The sequence below is a fragment of the Macrotis lagotis genome, chromosome X (genome assembly GCF_037893015.1).
Source record: "Macrotis lagotis isolate mMagLag1 chromosome X, bilby.v1.9.chrom.fasta, whole genome shotgun sequence".
In the NCBI taxonomy this organism is placed as follows: Eukaryota; Metazoa; Chordata; class Mammalia; order Peramelemorphia; family Peramelidae; genus Macrotis; species Macrotis lagotis.
Genome location: NC_133666.1, coordinates 342,676,543 through 342,692,151, shown reverse-complemented (window position 1 = coordinate 342,692,151; position 15,609 = coordinate 342,676,543). Strand labels below are relative to the sequence as shown.

At 32.1% G+C, this 15,609-nt stretch overlaps 1 protein-coding gene across 5 annotated transcripts in view; it reads right to left on the bottom strand.

Moving 5' to 3' along the window:
* Nucleotides 1-499: 499 nt before the first annotated feature.
* The window catches only part of MTRR (5-methyltetrahydrofolate-homocysteine methyltransferase reductase), a 51,160-nt gene continuing 36,050 nt past the window's right edge, over nt 500-15,609 (bottom strand). For 4 of the 5 annotated variants that reach the window (XM_074207258.1, XM_074207260.1, XM_074207259.1 and 1 more), the window contains exons 13-15: nt 10,335-10,427; nt 10,069-10,251; nt 503-8,001 (exon numbers count right to left, since the gene is read on the bottom strand). In XM_074207258.1, coding sequence (XP_074063359.1) covers nt 7,857-8,001; nt 10,069-10,251; nt 10,335-10,427 — 421 coding nt within the window. In that variant the 3' untranslated portion in view covers nt 503-7,856. Of the gene's footprint in view, nt 8,002-10,068; nt 10,252-10,334; nt 10,428-15,609 lie in introns of all 5 variants that reach the window. The other variant, XM_074207262.1, reaches the window with a different exon arrangement.

Below are 15,609 nucleotides of genomic sequence, written 5' to 3'. Positions count from 1 at the left end.
GCTAAAAAAAAAATAAAATTTATCTGGAGGAACAAAAGATCAAGAATAACAAGGGAATTAATAGGAAAAAATACAAAAGAAGGTGGCCAAATCAAATCTAAAACTATATTATAAAGCAGCAGTTAACCAAACAATTGGGGACTGGCTAAGTAATAAAATGGTGGATCATTGGAATAGGTTAAGTTCACAAAAAAACAGTAATAAATGACTATACTTATCTACTGTTTGATAAATTCAAAGGTTTCAGTTTCTAGGAAACGAATTCACTATTCGAGAAAAACTGCTGAGAAAACTGGAAATTAGTATGACAGAAACTAGGCATATATACACACACATATATATATATATATATATATATATATATATATATATATATCACAATCTATAGAAAGATAATATCAAAATGACCACACGATTTAGAGACAAAGGTTGATACCATAAGCCAATTAGAAGAGCAAGGAATCAAACATGTCAAGTCAATGGAGAAATGAAGAATTTAAGACCAAAAAAGATATAGAGAGTATTATGAAATGCAAAATGTATAGTTTTTATTTCACTGAACTGAAAAGTCTCTGCACAAATAAATCAATGTACCCAAGATCAGACAGAATGTAGAAAGCTGGGAAACAATTTTTACAATTTCTGATAAAAGCCTCACTTCTAAAATATAGAGAACTGAGTGAAATTTCCAAAAATGAAAGTCACTCCCCAGTTGAAAAATGGTTCAAAGGATATGAACAGGCAGTTTTCAGATGAAGAAATAAAAGCTAACTACTCATATAAAAAAATGCTCAAGTGACTATTAGAGAAATGCAAATTAAAACAACTCTAAGATCCACCTCATATGTATCAGATAGGCAAATATGTCAGAAAATGATAAATTTTGGAGGGGATGTGGGAAAATTGGAAAACTAATGCACTCTTGGGTATTGTGAATGAACCGAACAATTCTGGAGATCCACTGGAATCATGCCCATAGCCTGTTCATAGACTTTGATCCACTACTAGATCTAATTCCAAAGACAGATCACAAAAAAAAGTAAAAAAAGAATCACATAAGCAAGAATATTCATTGCAGCCCTTTTTTGTGGTGTCACACAATTGGAAATGAGGGGATGTCCAACAAATGGGGAATTGCTCAACATGTAGTGGCATATGAATGTAATGAAATTTATTGCTCTATAGGAAACAAGCAGGCAGATTTCAGAAAAATCTGGAAAGACTTAATTTGAACTGATGCTAAGTAAAGAGAGCAAAACCAGGAGAACAAAGTATACTGTAACAACACTGAGATAATTAACTACGATAAACCTAACTGTTCTCAGCGATACAAATACAGAAAAAGATAAATACAATTCTAAACAACCTGTGATAGAAAATGCCATCCATATCCAGAGAAAGAACTATGGAATCTTAAATGCAGATCAAAGTATAGTATTTTCACTTTTTTAAATTTGTTTTTTCCTTATCAATTTTTTTTCCTGATTCTTCTTTTATAGAGGCAGTAATATGGAAATATGTATAACAAGACTGTTCATGTATATCAGATTACTTGCTACCCTAGAATGGGAGGGAGAAAACTTTACTTTGATTACTACTTTGAGCAAACAAGACTCACAGGTCTCTAGCCTATCAGTACTATCCAAATAACCTTGAATTTTCACTGAAGTATTATTGTATTTAATAACTAATTATTGTATTGGGATTGAGGTTTTTTCTCCTTTTCTACTTTAACTAATTGGGAAATCTTGGGCAAAGACAGTAAAAGGAGTTCTAAGTTTAGGTGAAAAGGTGGATTTCTGATCAATGTGTTTACTCTGACAGGTCTGGGAAAATGTGGATCCTCCTTTTTTTCAGATATTTGATATGGAAATTTGCAAATCTCTGACCAAGATTTGGGTATCCAGTGTCATGTACCTCAAGACCCTCATTGTAATATAGTGCCCCCATCATTGATTGTTATTCAATCAGAACACCTGCTCTTTCAAGGGCCTATCAACTTTGAGCCCAATGCCACGAGGCATCTGGCATTTGAAAGTGCCACTGACCTTGATTAACATTCTAGCATTATTAATAAAATGATTAACTAAATGATTAATTACCCCAAAACTATGTCTCTTCAACTTTTTACACATCACACTTGCATGATCTGATTAAGTCATGATAGAAGTGTGTACAAAGTCCAAATTCTTGTTTCTCCATTTCATGGCTCTTCTCTTTTGTTGCTTTTCTAGCACTCAGATAAATCTTCAGTCCAGGAATTCTTAACACTCTTCCAGGAAGACAGAATTGATGAAATCCAAACACTATTCCAGAAAGTGAGGAATCAGAAACTCTCTCCATTTTGCTATGTAGATTTTTGTCTTCTTTGCTTTTCAAGGGCCAAAGTAGTTTCCTACCACTCAAAATATGCCCTGCCTGCTGTTATCTTAGTCCAAGCCTCAGAGTTGAGAGAATGGTTAGTTAGTCTTAAAATGGGATATTTAGTATCCATTACCACCTTCCTTTTCCCCGCCATCCTATCTTTCTACCAGGTCGGTTCTTTATTCTCAGTTCTCTCTAGTTCTCTCTCCCCAAAGACCATTGTCGATATATTTGATGTCTTCTGTAAACACAGAGCAAAGTAGTGGCTATAGCTCACAACCAGAATCAACCAAATAAGCCCCAATCATTGAAATTCATTCATCAGGGAAGTGAGAATTCAGTGAGGAGTACTAATGCCCACACCCTACACAGAGAGGAAAACGCAACGTTCCAAACAGTTAAAACTTTCTGAAAGCACATAAAATTAAGTGCATCTGATTCAGTCCTTACACTTAAAATGCTATGACTATAAGTTTCCTTAAGGGAAATTGATATTATTCAATATGGAAGTATGTTTTGCATGACTTCACATGCATAATGCACATTGAATTGTCTTTTCAAAGGCTAGAGAGGAGGGTAGCATGATGAAGTAGAAAGATCAGTCAACTTGGATCTAGGACACCTGAGCTTAAGTTCAAACTCCATCACTCATAACCTACAACAACTTGGACAAAAAACTTAACAAATTAAGCTTATGTTTTCTCATCTGTAAAATTGGGATATTATTTGCACATTCCACTTCATAGAGTCTTTGTGAAGCCATTTTTTTTAAATCACAAAACAATTTTAAACTACGAACACTTACACTGTACATAGTACCTCAATCATAGTAAGGTGCTCAAAAAGTTTTTCAAAAATTGAGTGAATGACACAGAAATTCAACAAAGAACTCTGTCTTGAAAGAGGGAACCCCCCCCCCCCACAAATGTTCTTCCTACCAGGCAACAGGAAAAAAAAAAGATCAAAGGAAGCACTAATTCAAGGCTATGCAAATGAAAAAGCGAATACTGAATTCTGGCAAAGTACAAATCAAAAGACAAAACAACTTTAAAGTCTCAGAATTGCTGTAATTAAAGCTAAGAATTTAAAGCTCAGATTTATTAGGGCATGCACCCTTCTAAGTATTTGCATTATAACCATCCAACTGATTAAAGATAAAGTTGAAGTATAATCTATTTGGCCAGAAAGCTTATGAGCCTTAGGAAAATTTAATTAAAGCCAATGGTCAGATTAACTGAGTAAAATAAAATGATAAAATGAAGATATAGAGAAGTGAAATATAAGGAAGAGAACTAACAAATCTTACAAATTCTTTTTCCAGTATTTCCCTCCTCCATCCTGAGTTTTTTGTTGTTGTTGCTGTTCATGAAAGAAAACCACATATTTTAGAGACTAGGAACAGGGAATTATTGAGGGTTAAGACAAAACAATTTTTATAGGGTCTAATTTACATTATGCATTAGACTGACAATCACACTTTCTAAATCATGTTAAATCAAACCACACTTATTTAACTCCCATCATGTACAAGCCATGATAGAAGCAAGGATGTGCTGGCAAAGGCCTAACTGCCAGACTCTCCCAAAGGGAAACAACAAGGATGCACACTCCCTTTTTTTTAGGTGGTGTTTTTTTTTGCAAGGCAAACGGGGTTAAGTGGCTTGGCCAAGGCCACACAGCTAGGTAATTATTAAGTGTCTGAGACCGGATTTGAACCCAGGTACTCCTGACTCCAAGGCTGGTGCTTTATCCACTATGCCACCTAGCTGTCCCTTCACACTCACTCTTAAATTTAATCTGCATTATTAATATGTTCTTAAGTCTTGTCAATTAATAAAGAAATCAAACTCTTGGAGCAACTGTGATTTCTGATGTGTAAATGCTCATAATGAAAATTTGAGGATGAGCTCTTATAAGCCTTAGTTAAATTAAAACAGCACATCTCTGGATGGGGGGAGAGTGAAATATGCATATATATATATATAAAATACACACATATACATACATTCCCCACATAAATACATGTATAAATACACATTAACCACACACACACACATATTTAAAACACATTGTTTTCAAATAACCCCATCTTAAATGATGACAACAGAAAACCTAAAAATCCAATCTTTTCCTTCCCTGCATTGATGCTGTAATTACTTTGGTTGGGAGCAAATCAAGTTACAGAAATTATTATTTTATTTTCTGTAGTATGGCAAAGAAATGATAAATGGACATAATTTTCCAATAGCATCTTAATTATGAGGAAACTGAGGATGAGAGAGGTTCAATATTTTGTCCAAGGTGGTAAAGCGATTAAGGTAGGACTTTAAAACCAATGATTTTTTGACTCAAAATCATGTTCTTTTCATAGCATCATACTGACTCAAAGTTTGAGCTCAATTTTTTAAAAAGCACAGTAAAGATCTTCCTCCAAAAGAGAATCATTACTTCAATCAAAAGTAGTTTTAGCTCTTTGTTCTAATGGGGATAAACTAGAAATCTTCCTAAAAACTTAAATTCAGTTCTTCTTCACTCCTGGCCCAGAACTCAATCTAATAAACCTTCTAGCTGCCTAAACTAGGGTTCTTAACTATTTTTGTGGACCCATAGTCTTAAGTATCTGGGGAAGCTTAAGGATGCCTCAAAATGTTTTTAAATTTAGAAAATAAAATAAATGGAACTTAAAGCAATTTTTCTGAAATTTAGTTAAAAAATTAAAACAAGTTTATGGACCCCAGGTTAAGAACTCTGACCTAGAATTCATGGGTGAAATAGTTTTTTTCCTAATTCAAAATTTCATAAGTATTACTCTCATGAATAATGGTATAATAGATACTTTACTCTCAATCCTATGATTCTAGGATAATTTCAGGAAATGAGATCTTAATGAATAACTTATGAGATACTTTTAATGTCTAGTATTTAACCAACACAAACTAATTAAAATCTTACTCTTAAGTTGATTTTGAGTTTTTACTGAAATTCTAATACATTCAATTGAAGATTTTACTTGATAGTAGATTTACTCCTGACTCCAGGGGTGGTGCTCTATCCATTGCACCACCTAGCTGCCCCTGACTTATTCTTTTAAGGTTGATTCATGCTAAAGCAAAATCACTAGTTGTTTTTGTAGGTTATACAAGAGACCATTCTATTTTTTTAAATCAGACACCATACAAACTTTGATAGAAAACAGAAAAATAATACTTATTAGCATGTTTTAATAAAAGGATGACTAGAGAAATAAATTCCTTATCAATTACTCTACGGCTAAGAAATGCAAACTGACAATTTTGTTCAATCTATATAATAAGAGTAGAGTTTTAATTAAGGCTTGCTATGCATTATTAAACTTAAACTAGTTATTATAAGAAGTTGTTGAGAGTTTAACTTCCCTCCTATGAGACCAAATCTCTTATTTTTGTAAACCTTCTTCTCAATGTGTTAGTTTCCTTGTTACATCAGCAATCCTTCATTTAGACACATGAAAACATATAAAACATTCCAGGATATTCCCATAGCATATCAATGAATTGCTTCATCAATCATGGATACTCAAAGCCAACTAGAAAGTTGAGCTTTGATTTAAAGTCATATGGAATTTGGAATGTCTAAAGGCTTTAATATTACAAATGATTTACTTCTCTATTCCTATAAATTTTATGAATATGCATCAGTATCATAATTATTTCTTAATCTCATGAACATATATATTATATATATATATATAGACACACATACATATACATACATATATATTTAAAATTAGTTTCTCTTTTATTCATGCACTCTGTTAATCCCTTGGTATAAACTTGACTACTGAAAAATCTTAGATTGACAATTGCTAGTTTTACTAATAAATGAATTAGGCTTGTAACTTTGTCTTACAGACCATGGCAGAGGCTAATTAGATAAACCTTTAAAAAGTTTCTCTGAAGAATGGTTTGATAGATATAATAGATACAGCAGTAATTTGCTTTTAAAACAAACTTGATTATAAGAGAATAGGAATTTGTGTTTGAGTTCTTTGTAAGAGAATTTATCAAAACTGACAGTTGTATCAGGACTTTTAAAGGATTAAAGTTTTTTCCATCTTAATAGTCTTAAAAATCTGTTTAAAACAGATATCATAAATGAAAATAAGATGTGATAAATTTGACAGTGAAGCAGACAAATCTAAAGGACTGGAAAACATCATGTTTAATCATAAAAGTTCTCTACCATATTCTCACTCAAATGAATCATTGATTTTTTTTCACTTCAGAAATATAGTAGATCACAAAAAAAATATAATAAGATTGCATTATGACATTATTTTGGATATTCTCAGAAATACAACAAACATATTTGTGTGTAGACACACAGACTATATAAAATTCTGGCAAAAATGACTAGCATGTAAAATGGCTATCACTTAATAAAAATTGCTACATGAGATATTTTTAAGGCATTTTACACACACATGCATATGTGTATATAACAGACAATATATATTATAATTTTTCATTTAAATTATGTGTATTATAAAATAGATATAAATATTATATATTCTATACACACAGATAAAACAGCACAAAAACATAAACAAAAATACACACTATAAATCTTTGGCAATGTTAGTCAACTGAAATAAAACATGAAATTGCAAATATTAAGTTAAATGATATTTCCTTAAAAACACTAAAAATTTCTAGAAATATAAAATATGAAAGCTACTTTATACAGAAATCCTGAACTTATTAAAGAATTGAACAACATAAACAGACAAAAACAAAATTAGGACGAATTTAACACTTATCTAAAATCACTGAAGTGGCTACTCTGCTCATTTTAATATATTATTCCAAGAAATCCTGAGGCAAGGCAAAGTATATTTGTTTACAAAATGTTTGGGATAATTGAAGAATTCCCTCAAAACTTGTATATTTTAAAATGTCGGCTTTTTTTTTAAATTACATTGGGAGAAAGTACTGTATTATACTTTTCTCCCATATGTGTAGGTTCATTTTAACAAGAAAAATTCACCTGACATTTAGGAAAATTGGTAAGAAATAGAAGCCATTACCAAACCCAGCATGTCAAAATTGTGACCCTTCAGAGTGTAGCCTGAACCAGATTAAAATGTACCTCAGAAATACTAAATAAAAAAATTCAATAAAACATAAGTTAATATTTCATTTTTAAAATTAAGTTAATATTGTAGCTCATAGGAATCCTTATGTATACATTAGTAGATACTTTTTCTATTTGTGTTAGACACCACTGAACTATAGTATCTGCAAAAAAACCTTAGAAATACTAGCAAGCATGCAGTAAATTACTCAAAATCTTAAATAAGGGCTTCCTACAATAATAAGTACATCATATAAAAGTACCACCAGGAAATACAAAAACTAAAATAACTGGCACAGAACATAAAAGTAGGGAAAAGGCATTTCAGTATTTTCAGTTCAAAATATCTGAGAATCTTTCAAAATGCAAAATGTATCATCTTAAGACCAAATATCTTGGAGATATCGTTTTTCTTCTCGTAATGTAGCCAACATTTTCATTGATTCCAATTTTTCAACCCCAACTTCTTTGCTTAAGATCTCCACTAAAGCATCATTCACATCTTTCGCCATTCCTTTTGCATCTCTGGAAAAGAAGAACATTTTTTGGTTTGATGTAATACTTTACTAGCAATCAAAGCAAATTAGCAGTAATCTAATCAAGGCAGGCAGCAGAATTTCAGAGTAGGACAAGAACTCAGAATCATCTGCACCAAACATGTCACTAGAGAACTATTAGGTTAACACTAATTAAGGTTCAACCCCTGTACAGCTGATCAATGAGTCATAAACCCACTTATTGTATAGTTGAAAGATGTCAAACTCATTGCCAGTGTTCCCATAGAAACCCCAAATGACACCTGAACCATAAAAATATAATTGGGAAACGTATAACAAAAATACATATATAACAACAAAGATAATGTTCATTTGTAGTTTCCTAAGTTAATACTTGGCTGGCAGGGATCTGTTTCTATTTGAGTTCATCACTGGTATAGTTCACATTTTTCCATCTCATCTTCAGGAGACACTAAAAAGGTTTGTGAAATATTCTGCCAAAAACCAGATACACCATACATATTATCCCTGATCAACTAATATGATAACTTTACAAAAACTTTCTTTTGCCTCATAATTTAGATCTAACCATTATGTCATGATCAAAATGAATTATTGGCATTTTGCGACAGAACATATCATGGCAGCATTTATACTCAGTATGTTCATAATTAACAGACCTGCAACCATCTAATCTGCTGTGGTTAGAGCTCAAGGAAACACTCTAAGTTATATTGAATCATCATGATTTAATAATGTTGATCATATATTTATATAGTATTCAAATTCTTCAAACATATTGTATCATTTGACTTTCATAACCATTTGAACCAACTTTTAAGTATGGTATTTACATTATTACTGACTTGCAATCTACATGTCATCGTGAACTAAATTCTTATCTATCCCCTACATTCAAGTTGTTGCCAAAGCTATTAATTTGAACTTTATAATATCTTTTGTACTTTCCCTTCTCTTTTCTGATACTGCCACCACCACACCAGTGAAAAGAACTATTGTAATAATCTCCTGGTTGGTCTCCCATGTCCAAACTTTCTCCCACACCAGTCTATCATCTACCCAGCTGTTAAAATGATATTCTTAAAGTGCAAGTTTAACCATGTCACTCCCCTACTCAATAAGTTCCAATTGTTCCTTATCACCTCTAGGACCAAACATAAAATCCTTGAATTCATTGAAAGGTTGATAGACTAATCATATAATGATGTAAATTTAAGTTTTTTTAATGCCCAAACTACATATTAACATTCATCCAATGCCTAAATTAGATGTCTTTATCTGAAGGCTGAGGTAAAAATTAACCTCTGATAAGGAATAATTTATATTACTCACCATACAGGTTTTTAACTACTTGACAGTTACATGCTTTAAATGAACAACCAATGATATAAAATGGTTTTTGTTAGGACTAAATCTTATCTATTTCTAGAACATCAATGAATTAAATCAAAATAGTCATTGCATTTAAGGATAATTACTAGGATTATTACCAAAGGAACACAGTCTAAAATTAAAAAAGATATAATTCCTCAAGAAAATAATTCCAAGTTTGTCATTCTAGGCATAAATAATCTGCATTGAAGAAGGGAAGACAAATAATTCTTATAAAAATATAAGACTACATATATATTCTAAGCCAGACTAGTTTATACAAATCAAAGTTAATCTTTATCACAGCTTGCCAAGGACATTTTGTTAGGAGCTACCTTTTACTAATGCAGCCTGGCACCTACTCAAGCTTAAATGACTTGCTTAAGAAAGACAGTAAGATGGGGGCGGCTAGGTGGCGCAGTGGATAAAGCACCAGCTCTGGAGTCAGGAGTACCTGAGTTCAAATCTGGTCTCAGACACTTAACAATACTCCAAGGCTAGCTTTCTTTCCAATGTCATAATGACAAGTTTCATATTCTACGTATCAAAAGTGTGCTCAAATATAAATGTAATGCTTCTGCTTTTTGCACTTAAGAAAGTATTTTTTCATTAAATGATCATATTAATTAATATTGTAAGCTATCAGTTTACTGAATTAACAATTTTTTTTCCTACTTAATGTACTAGTGTCAAATCCACTCACCCACACACATAGATGAAACCCTTTTCTTGGAGAAGGATTTTTGTGACCTGCTGGGAATAAAGGCGAATATTATCTTGCACATATTTTGGTGGGGTATCGCCCCCATGTGCAGGAAGATCTCTTGAGAAGGAGACTGTCAGCTGAGTTAAAATTCCGTTCTTAAGGAAATGGTTTAGGTCTTCTCTGAAATATAACATAGACACATAAGGTTAGTGAGTTTTTTAAACAGTAGAACATTAGATGTTAGCCAGTGGATGATGAAATACCTGAATAAGTAGTCTCTATCCTTATGTCTGCAGCCAAAAAATAGCCACATGGCTCCAAAGTTTCCATCTGGATGCTGTTCCTGGATTTTCTCTCTAAATAAAAAAGAAAATATATTTGATTTTGAAATGATGTCAAGGCCAAATTTCTCTGCCATCAAGCAATACTATAAAGCAATTCTGGTTAGTTTTAAATTGCTTCTTTTCCATTTCATGTTTTTTTTAATTAGTTTTTTTTGCAAGGCAATGGGGTTAAGTAACTTGTCCAAAGACACAAAGTTGGATAATTATTCAGTGTCTGAGACAGGATTTGGACTCAGGTTCGCCTGACTCCAGGGGCTGGTGTTCTATCCACTGTGCCCCCCCCCATTTCAAGTTTAAAGCTCTACCTTAAGTTTAAACATTTAACTAACTTCAATATTCACTCACCTATGCCTGGTCTGATCATAAGAGCAGGTATCATTAGGGTCTAAATAACTTTTCACTTTTCAAATGAAAAGCATTATGTAAATCTAATTGAAAAAAAATGCAAAAATAGATAACACAGAATGGAAAGGATTAGCTAGGTTCCTTAAGCAAAGTATATGAAAACTGAAATAAATTTTTTCATAACATTTTATACTCCCATCTTCTTAATATCTGGCAACATTGAGGAAATAAAGTTTCTAGTCATAATAACTTAAAAAAAGCAAATATCTGAATGCAAAATTTCAGTTTACTGTTTCTGTGTTAACATTTTATACTATTAAGCCAACTTGGATTTTGTGCCTAAAACTATAAAGGAAAATATAATACATCACTAATAATTCTCAAAAATATTGTTTCAATCTATGAAATGCAAAAACTCTCTTCTTTAGTCTAAAAAAGTAAGAGAAAAGAAAAAAAAAACAGGAAGGAAAAGTAATTTCACTTAATTAGAAACCATAATCAGAAAATGTTTGTCCTTCATTTTCAAAGATAATGACACCCTAAAAAAACAAACAAAAAAAAAAAAGGGGCAGCTAGGTGGTGTAGTGGATAAAGCAACTGCCTTGGAGTCAGGAGTACCTGGGTTCAAATCAGCTCTCAGACACTTAATAATTGCCTAGCTGTGTGGCCTTGGCCAAGCCACTTAACCCCATTTGCCTTGCAAAAAACCTAAAAATACCCCAAACAAACAAAGATAATGACATCAGGGAGGTGATGCTATGAAAAGCACATGAATTGGATTTGAATGAAAGGGTGTTGTACTAAGTAATCAGCCTCCCTTTCTCCTCCAGAGCCATCTGGGTCCAGTGGCCAGATATGAATCAGGATGACTGGAGATGACCCTGGATGTGAGGCAATCAAGGTTAAGTGACTTGCCCAAGGTCATGCAGTTAGTAAAGTGGCAAATATTTGAGGCTGGATTCAAACTCCCATCCTTCTGACTCCAAGACCAGTGCTCTATCCACTGAACAACCTAGCTACCCTAATCAGAAAATAAACTAGGATATTAAAATATGGGCAATGAGTCAGGGCCAGTTATCTAAATTTACTCAAAATTTGTATCAAGATTGACTCCAAGGATGGACTGCAATCTGAACACTATCTACCAAAGTCTCTTCTTCAATTTGGTCAGTTCTTTCCCTAAAGGGCAGGGAGAATTTTTGGTGCTGGCTTTCTAATCACCTAAGGGCATATACAAAACCATCCAGAAGGTGTTCCTGCTCTTCAAATTTGATGCAAGCCCTGTGGTTGGTGTTTGGGCTTTTCAAATTTGATGCTGGCCCTGAGGTTATGGGAATTATCCTGGCTGGACCTCCAGGTCAGATTCAAGAAAAATATGCTATGGTTAAGTAAAACTCCCTCCCTTAACTATTAGATTCTAACATTGAGCCTAAACTAACAAGGAACTGATTTGAACCAAACCAGGGGAAAATTTATATCTCTAAAGATTTTCATCAACAAAAGAGAGAAAGAAGAAATCATCAAGTTAAGTACAAAATTAAAACCACACAATATAAACCAAACAAAAACCTAAGAAAAGCAACAATTAAATAAATTCAGATAGAAATTTTGAAAATCAAAGATGAAACAAATTTTTTTGAAAAAAATTATTTTTATTTAGAAAGTTATTTAAAAAGAGGAAAAATATTATTTATATAAAAATGAAGAAAATCCAGAACAAATGAAAATAGAAATTATTAGAAATTAATTTTCAATTAGATGCCCATAAAAACCAAATAAATGAAATGGATAAATACAAATGTAAAATACTGATATTAACAGAAGAAACAAATTTAAATAATCCTTTGTCAGAAAAAGAAATTAGCCAAGTTATAGATAATTCTTAAAAATAAAAGATTAAGGATAAGATGTATTGACAAGTTAATTAATTCTATCAAAGTATAATCAACTACAATATCATGCAAACTATTTGAAATTGTCCTAATTCTTTCTTTGATAAAAATATGGTCTTTTATTCCTAAACCACAAAGAATTGAAAAAAAATTTATAGACTAATATCTCAAAAAAAACTAACACAAAAACATTAGCAAACAAGACAGAAAATCATGTTTAAAAGATAACATAAATAAACTGGTTTTCAATAAGAAAAACCATCAATTCAATGCAAAAAATTTAGTAACAAAAATAATTCTAAAAACACACCATTATATCAACAGATACCAAAATGTTTTGGGGGGTAAAATATAATATCTATTTCTGTTAAAAAGTTAGAAAACATAAGAATAAGTAATATGATGAATAGCAATTCAAATTAAAAGCAAACATACATATTATGGAGAAATGTTGGAAGATTTTTCCTGAATAAGATTATATTATTATAATCATTATATCATTATATACTACATAATATTAGAACTGCTAGGTATAACAATGATTCATGAAAAAAAATCAAGAGAATAAAGCATCAGCAAAAAGTAAATAAAACCACTGAGTTCTATGGAAAATAGAACATAGTCTACCTAGATAAAATCCTAGTCACCTAGAAACTGAACCCATAAATAATCTAGCAAAATATAAAATAAATAGGGAAAATAAATTTTGTTCAAAATATATAAGCTATGGTACAAGACAGACCCAGGAACTATAAGACTGCAACAATAAAACTACTCTTTAGGGAAAAAGGCAAACCTAAAAAAAAAAAAAAAAAACCCCAAGAGAAATATGCTCATGGACAAGCCATGCCAATGTCAGTAAAAATGATAATATAAATTTAATAAATTAATTTATTAATTCAGTGCTACACCAATTAAAAAAGATAATGAATTTCATCAAGATAGGAAAAAAATGAAATTCATCTGAAGGAGCAAAAGATCAAGACTTCCAAAGGAAATAATGAGGAAAAAACTATATGAAAGGAGGTTTAGCAATATTAGATTTTAAAACAGTTTTTGGCAAACTCACCAATTGGTGTAAGGGGTCACTATTTCACAAAAAACTGCTGGGAAAATTAGACAGCAATCTAACAGAAATTACTTATAGATGAACATCTCACACTTCATGCCAAGATAAACTTTAAATGAATATATAAACATAAGGGGTAACATAAATTAAATAGCAAGAAAGAAATTATCTCTCTGAACTATGAAGAAGAGAGTTCATCACTACTAAGAGATATAAAGGTTCTTGGAAGATAATTTGGACAGTTATGATTATGTGAAATTTATAAGTTTTTGTATAAAAATAGCTAAAAGAGGGTAAATATCTAAGTGGGAAACTGATTTTTAAACAAATTTTTCTGAAAAAGCTCATATCAAAGAACATTTCAGTCACGTTCAATTATTCATGTCCAATCTAGATTACTTCATCATTCCCTTCTCCAGTTCAATTTATAGATGAGACTTCCAAGGCCAAGCCAAGATGGTGGCATGAAAGCTAGAGTGCTCTTGGAGTTTTTCCCTAAACACTGTTAAATAAGTCTTTACATAGATATTAAAGCTACAGATCCCACTAAAAAAAAGAAAAGATCAAAGCAAGTTTTCAACTGTAGACAATATAGTTCTCTCTCTTTAGGGGGAAAAGGGAAGTAAAGCCCAGCTAGGTGGGACAATGGCAGTCAGGAGGCGGCTTCTAATTACAGTGTAGCCCAAGTGCCAGCAGCTAGATAGCAGGTCAGGAGGAAGGGTCCCAACCCCAGAAAAAAGTCTGGAACCTGGGAAAACTGTGGCAATAGATAGGACTGGGTTGGGAACAAACCACTGCAAAAGCTACACCAGGGCTGCAAAGCCATCATCTTGGCAAACTATAAGCCAGGGATCAAAACCCAGTCCAAGCATAAAAAGTTTGGGACTATACTCCCTATATCCTAGGAGCAGAGTTCAATAATCAAAATGAGAAAAAAAAAAACAGAAAGAGCACTAACCATGGAAAGCTATTTAGATAGAAATAATAAAAATGCCATCTCAGAAGAAGAAAGTAGTGACAAATCATCTACATGGTAAGTCTCAAAAGAGTTTATAGATTGGACACAAATCCAAATCCAAAGAAAAGAAGAGGAAAATGGAAAAAAGAAATGAGAACCATGAAAAAAGTATGAAAAAAATTAGAATTAGACAAATTGAAAGTAATGAATCTGTAAAATACCAAGATTCCACCAAACAAAATCAAATGGCTAAAAAAAAATTGAAGAAAATGAAAAATATCTTTTAGGAAAAACAAATGATCTAAGGGAGATAATTTAAAACAAAACTTAGATCAAAAAAAGAACCTGTACAATATCTTTCAGAAAATTATCATACAAAATCCTAACATATGAGATCAAGAAGATCTCATATATTAGTAGTTGAAAGAATACAAAGAACATCTCCAGAAAAAGACCCCAGGATCAAAACTCCCAAAAGCCAAATTCCAAAATTTTCAAATAAAATAGAAAATACCGCAAGCCGCAAAATAGAAGCAATTTATATACAAAGAAAGCATAATCAGAACTACATCAGACTTATCAGCTTCAACATTAAAGGATGGGGGGGGGGGGTCTGGAATATAATATTTCAGAGGAAAAAGGACCATGGAGTACAAAAGCAAGAATTTACTACCCTGTAAAAACCCAACATATTCTGTCAGGGAAAAAGAATGAAATAGAGGACTTACAAAATTTTCTAATAAAAAGAGCAGAACTAGGGGGGCATCTAGATGGTACAGTGGCTAGAGAACCAGCCCTGGAGTCAGGAGGACCTGAGTTCAAATCTAGTCTCAGACACTCACTTAACCCCATTGCTTTGCAAAAATAATAACCAAAACAAAAAACAAAAAAGGGCAGAACTAAACAGAAAAACCAGTCTTCAAATACAAG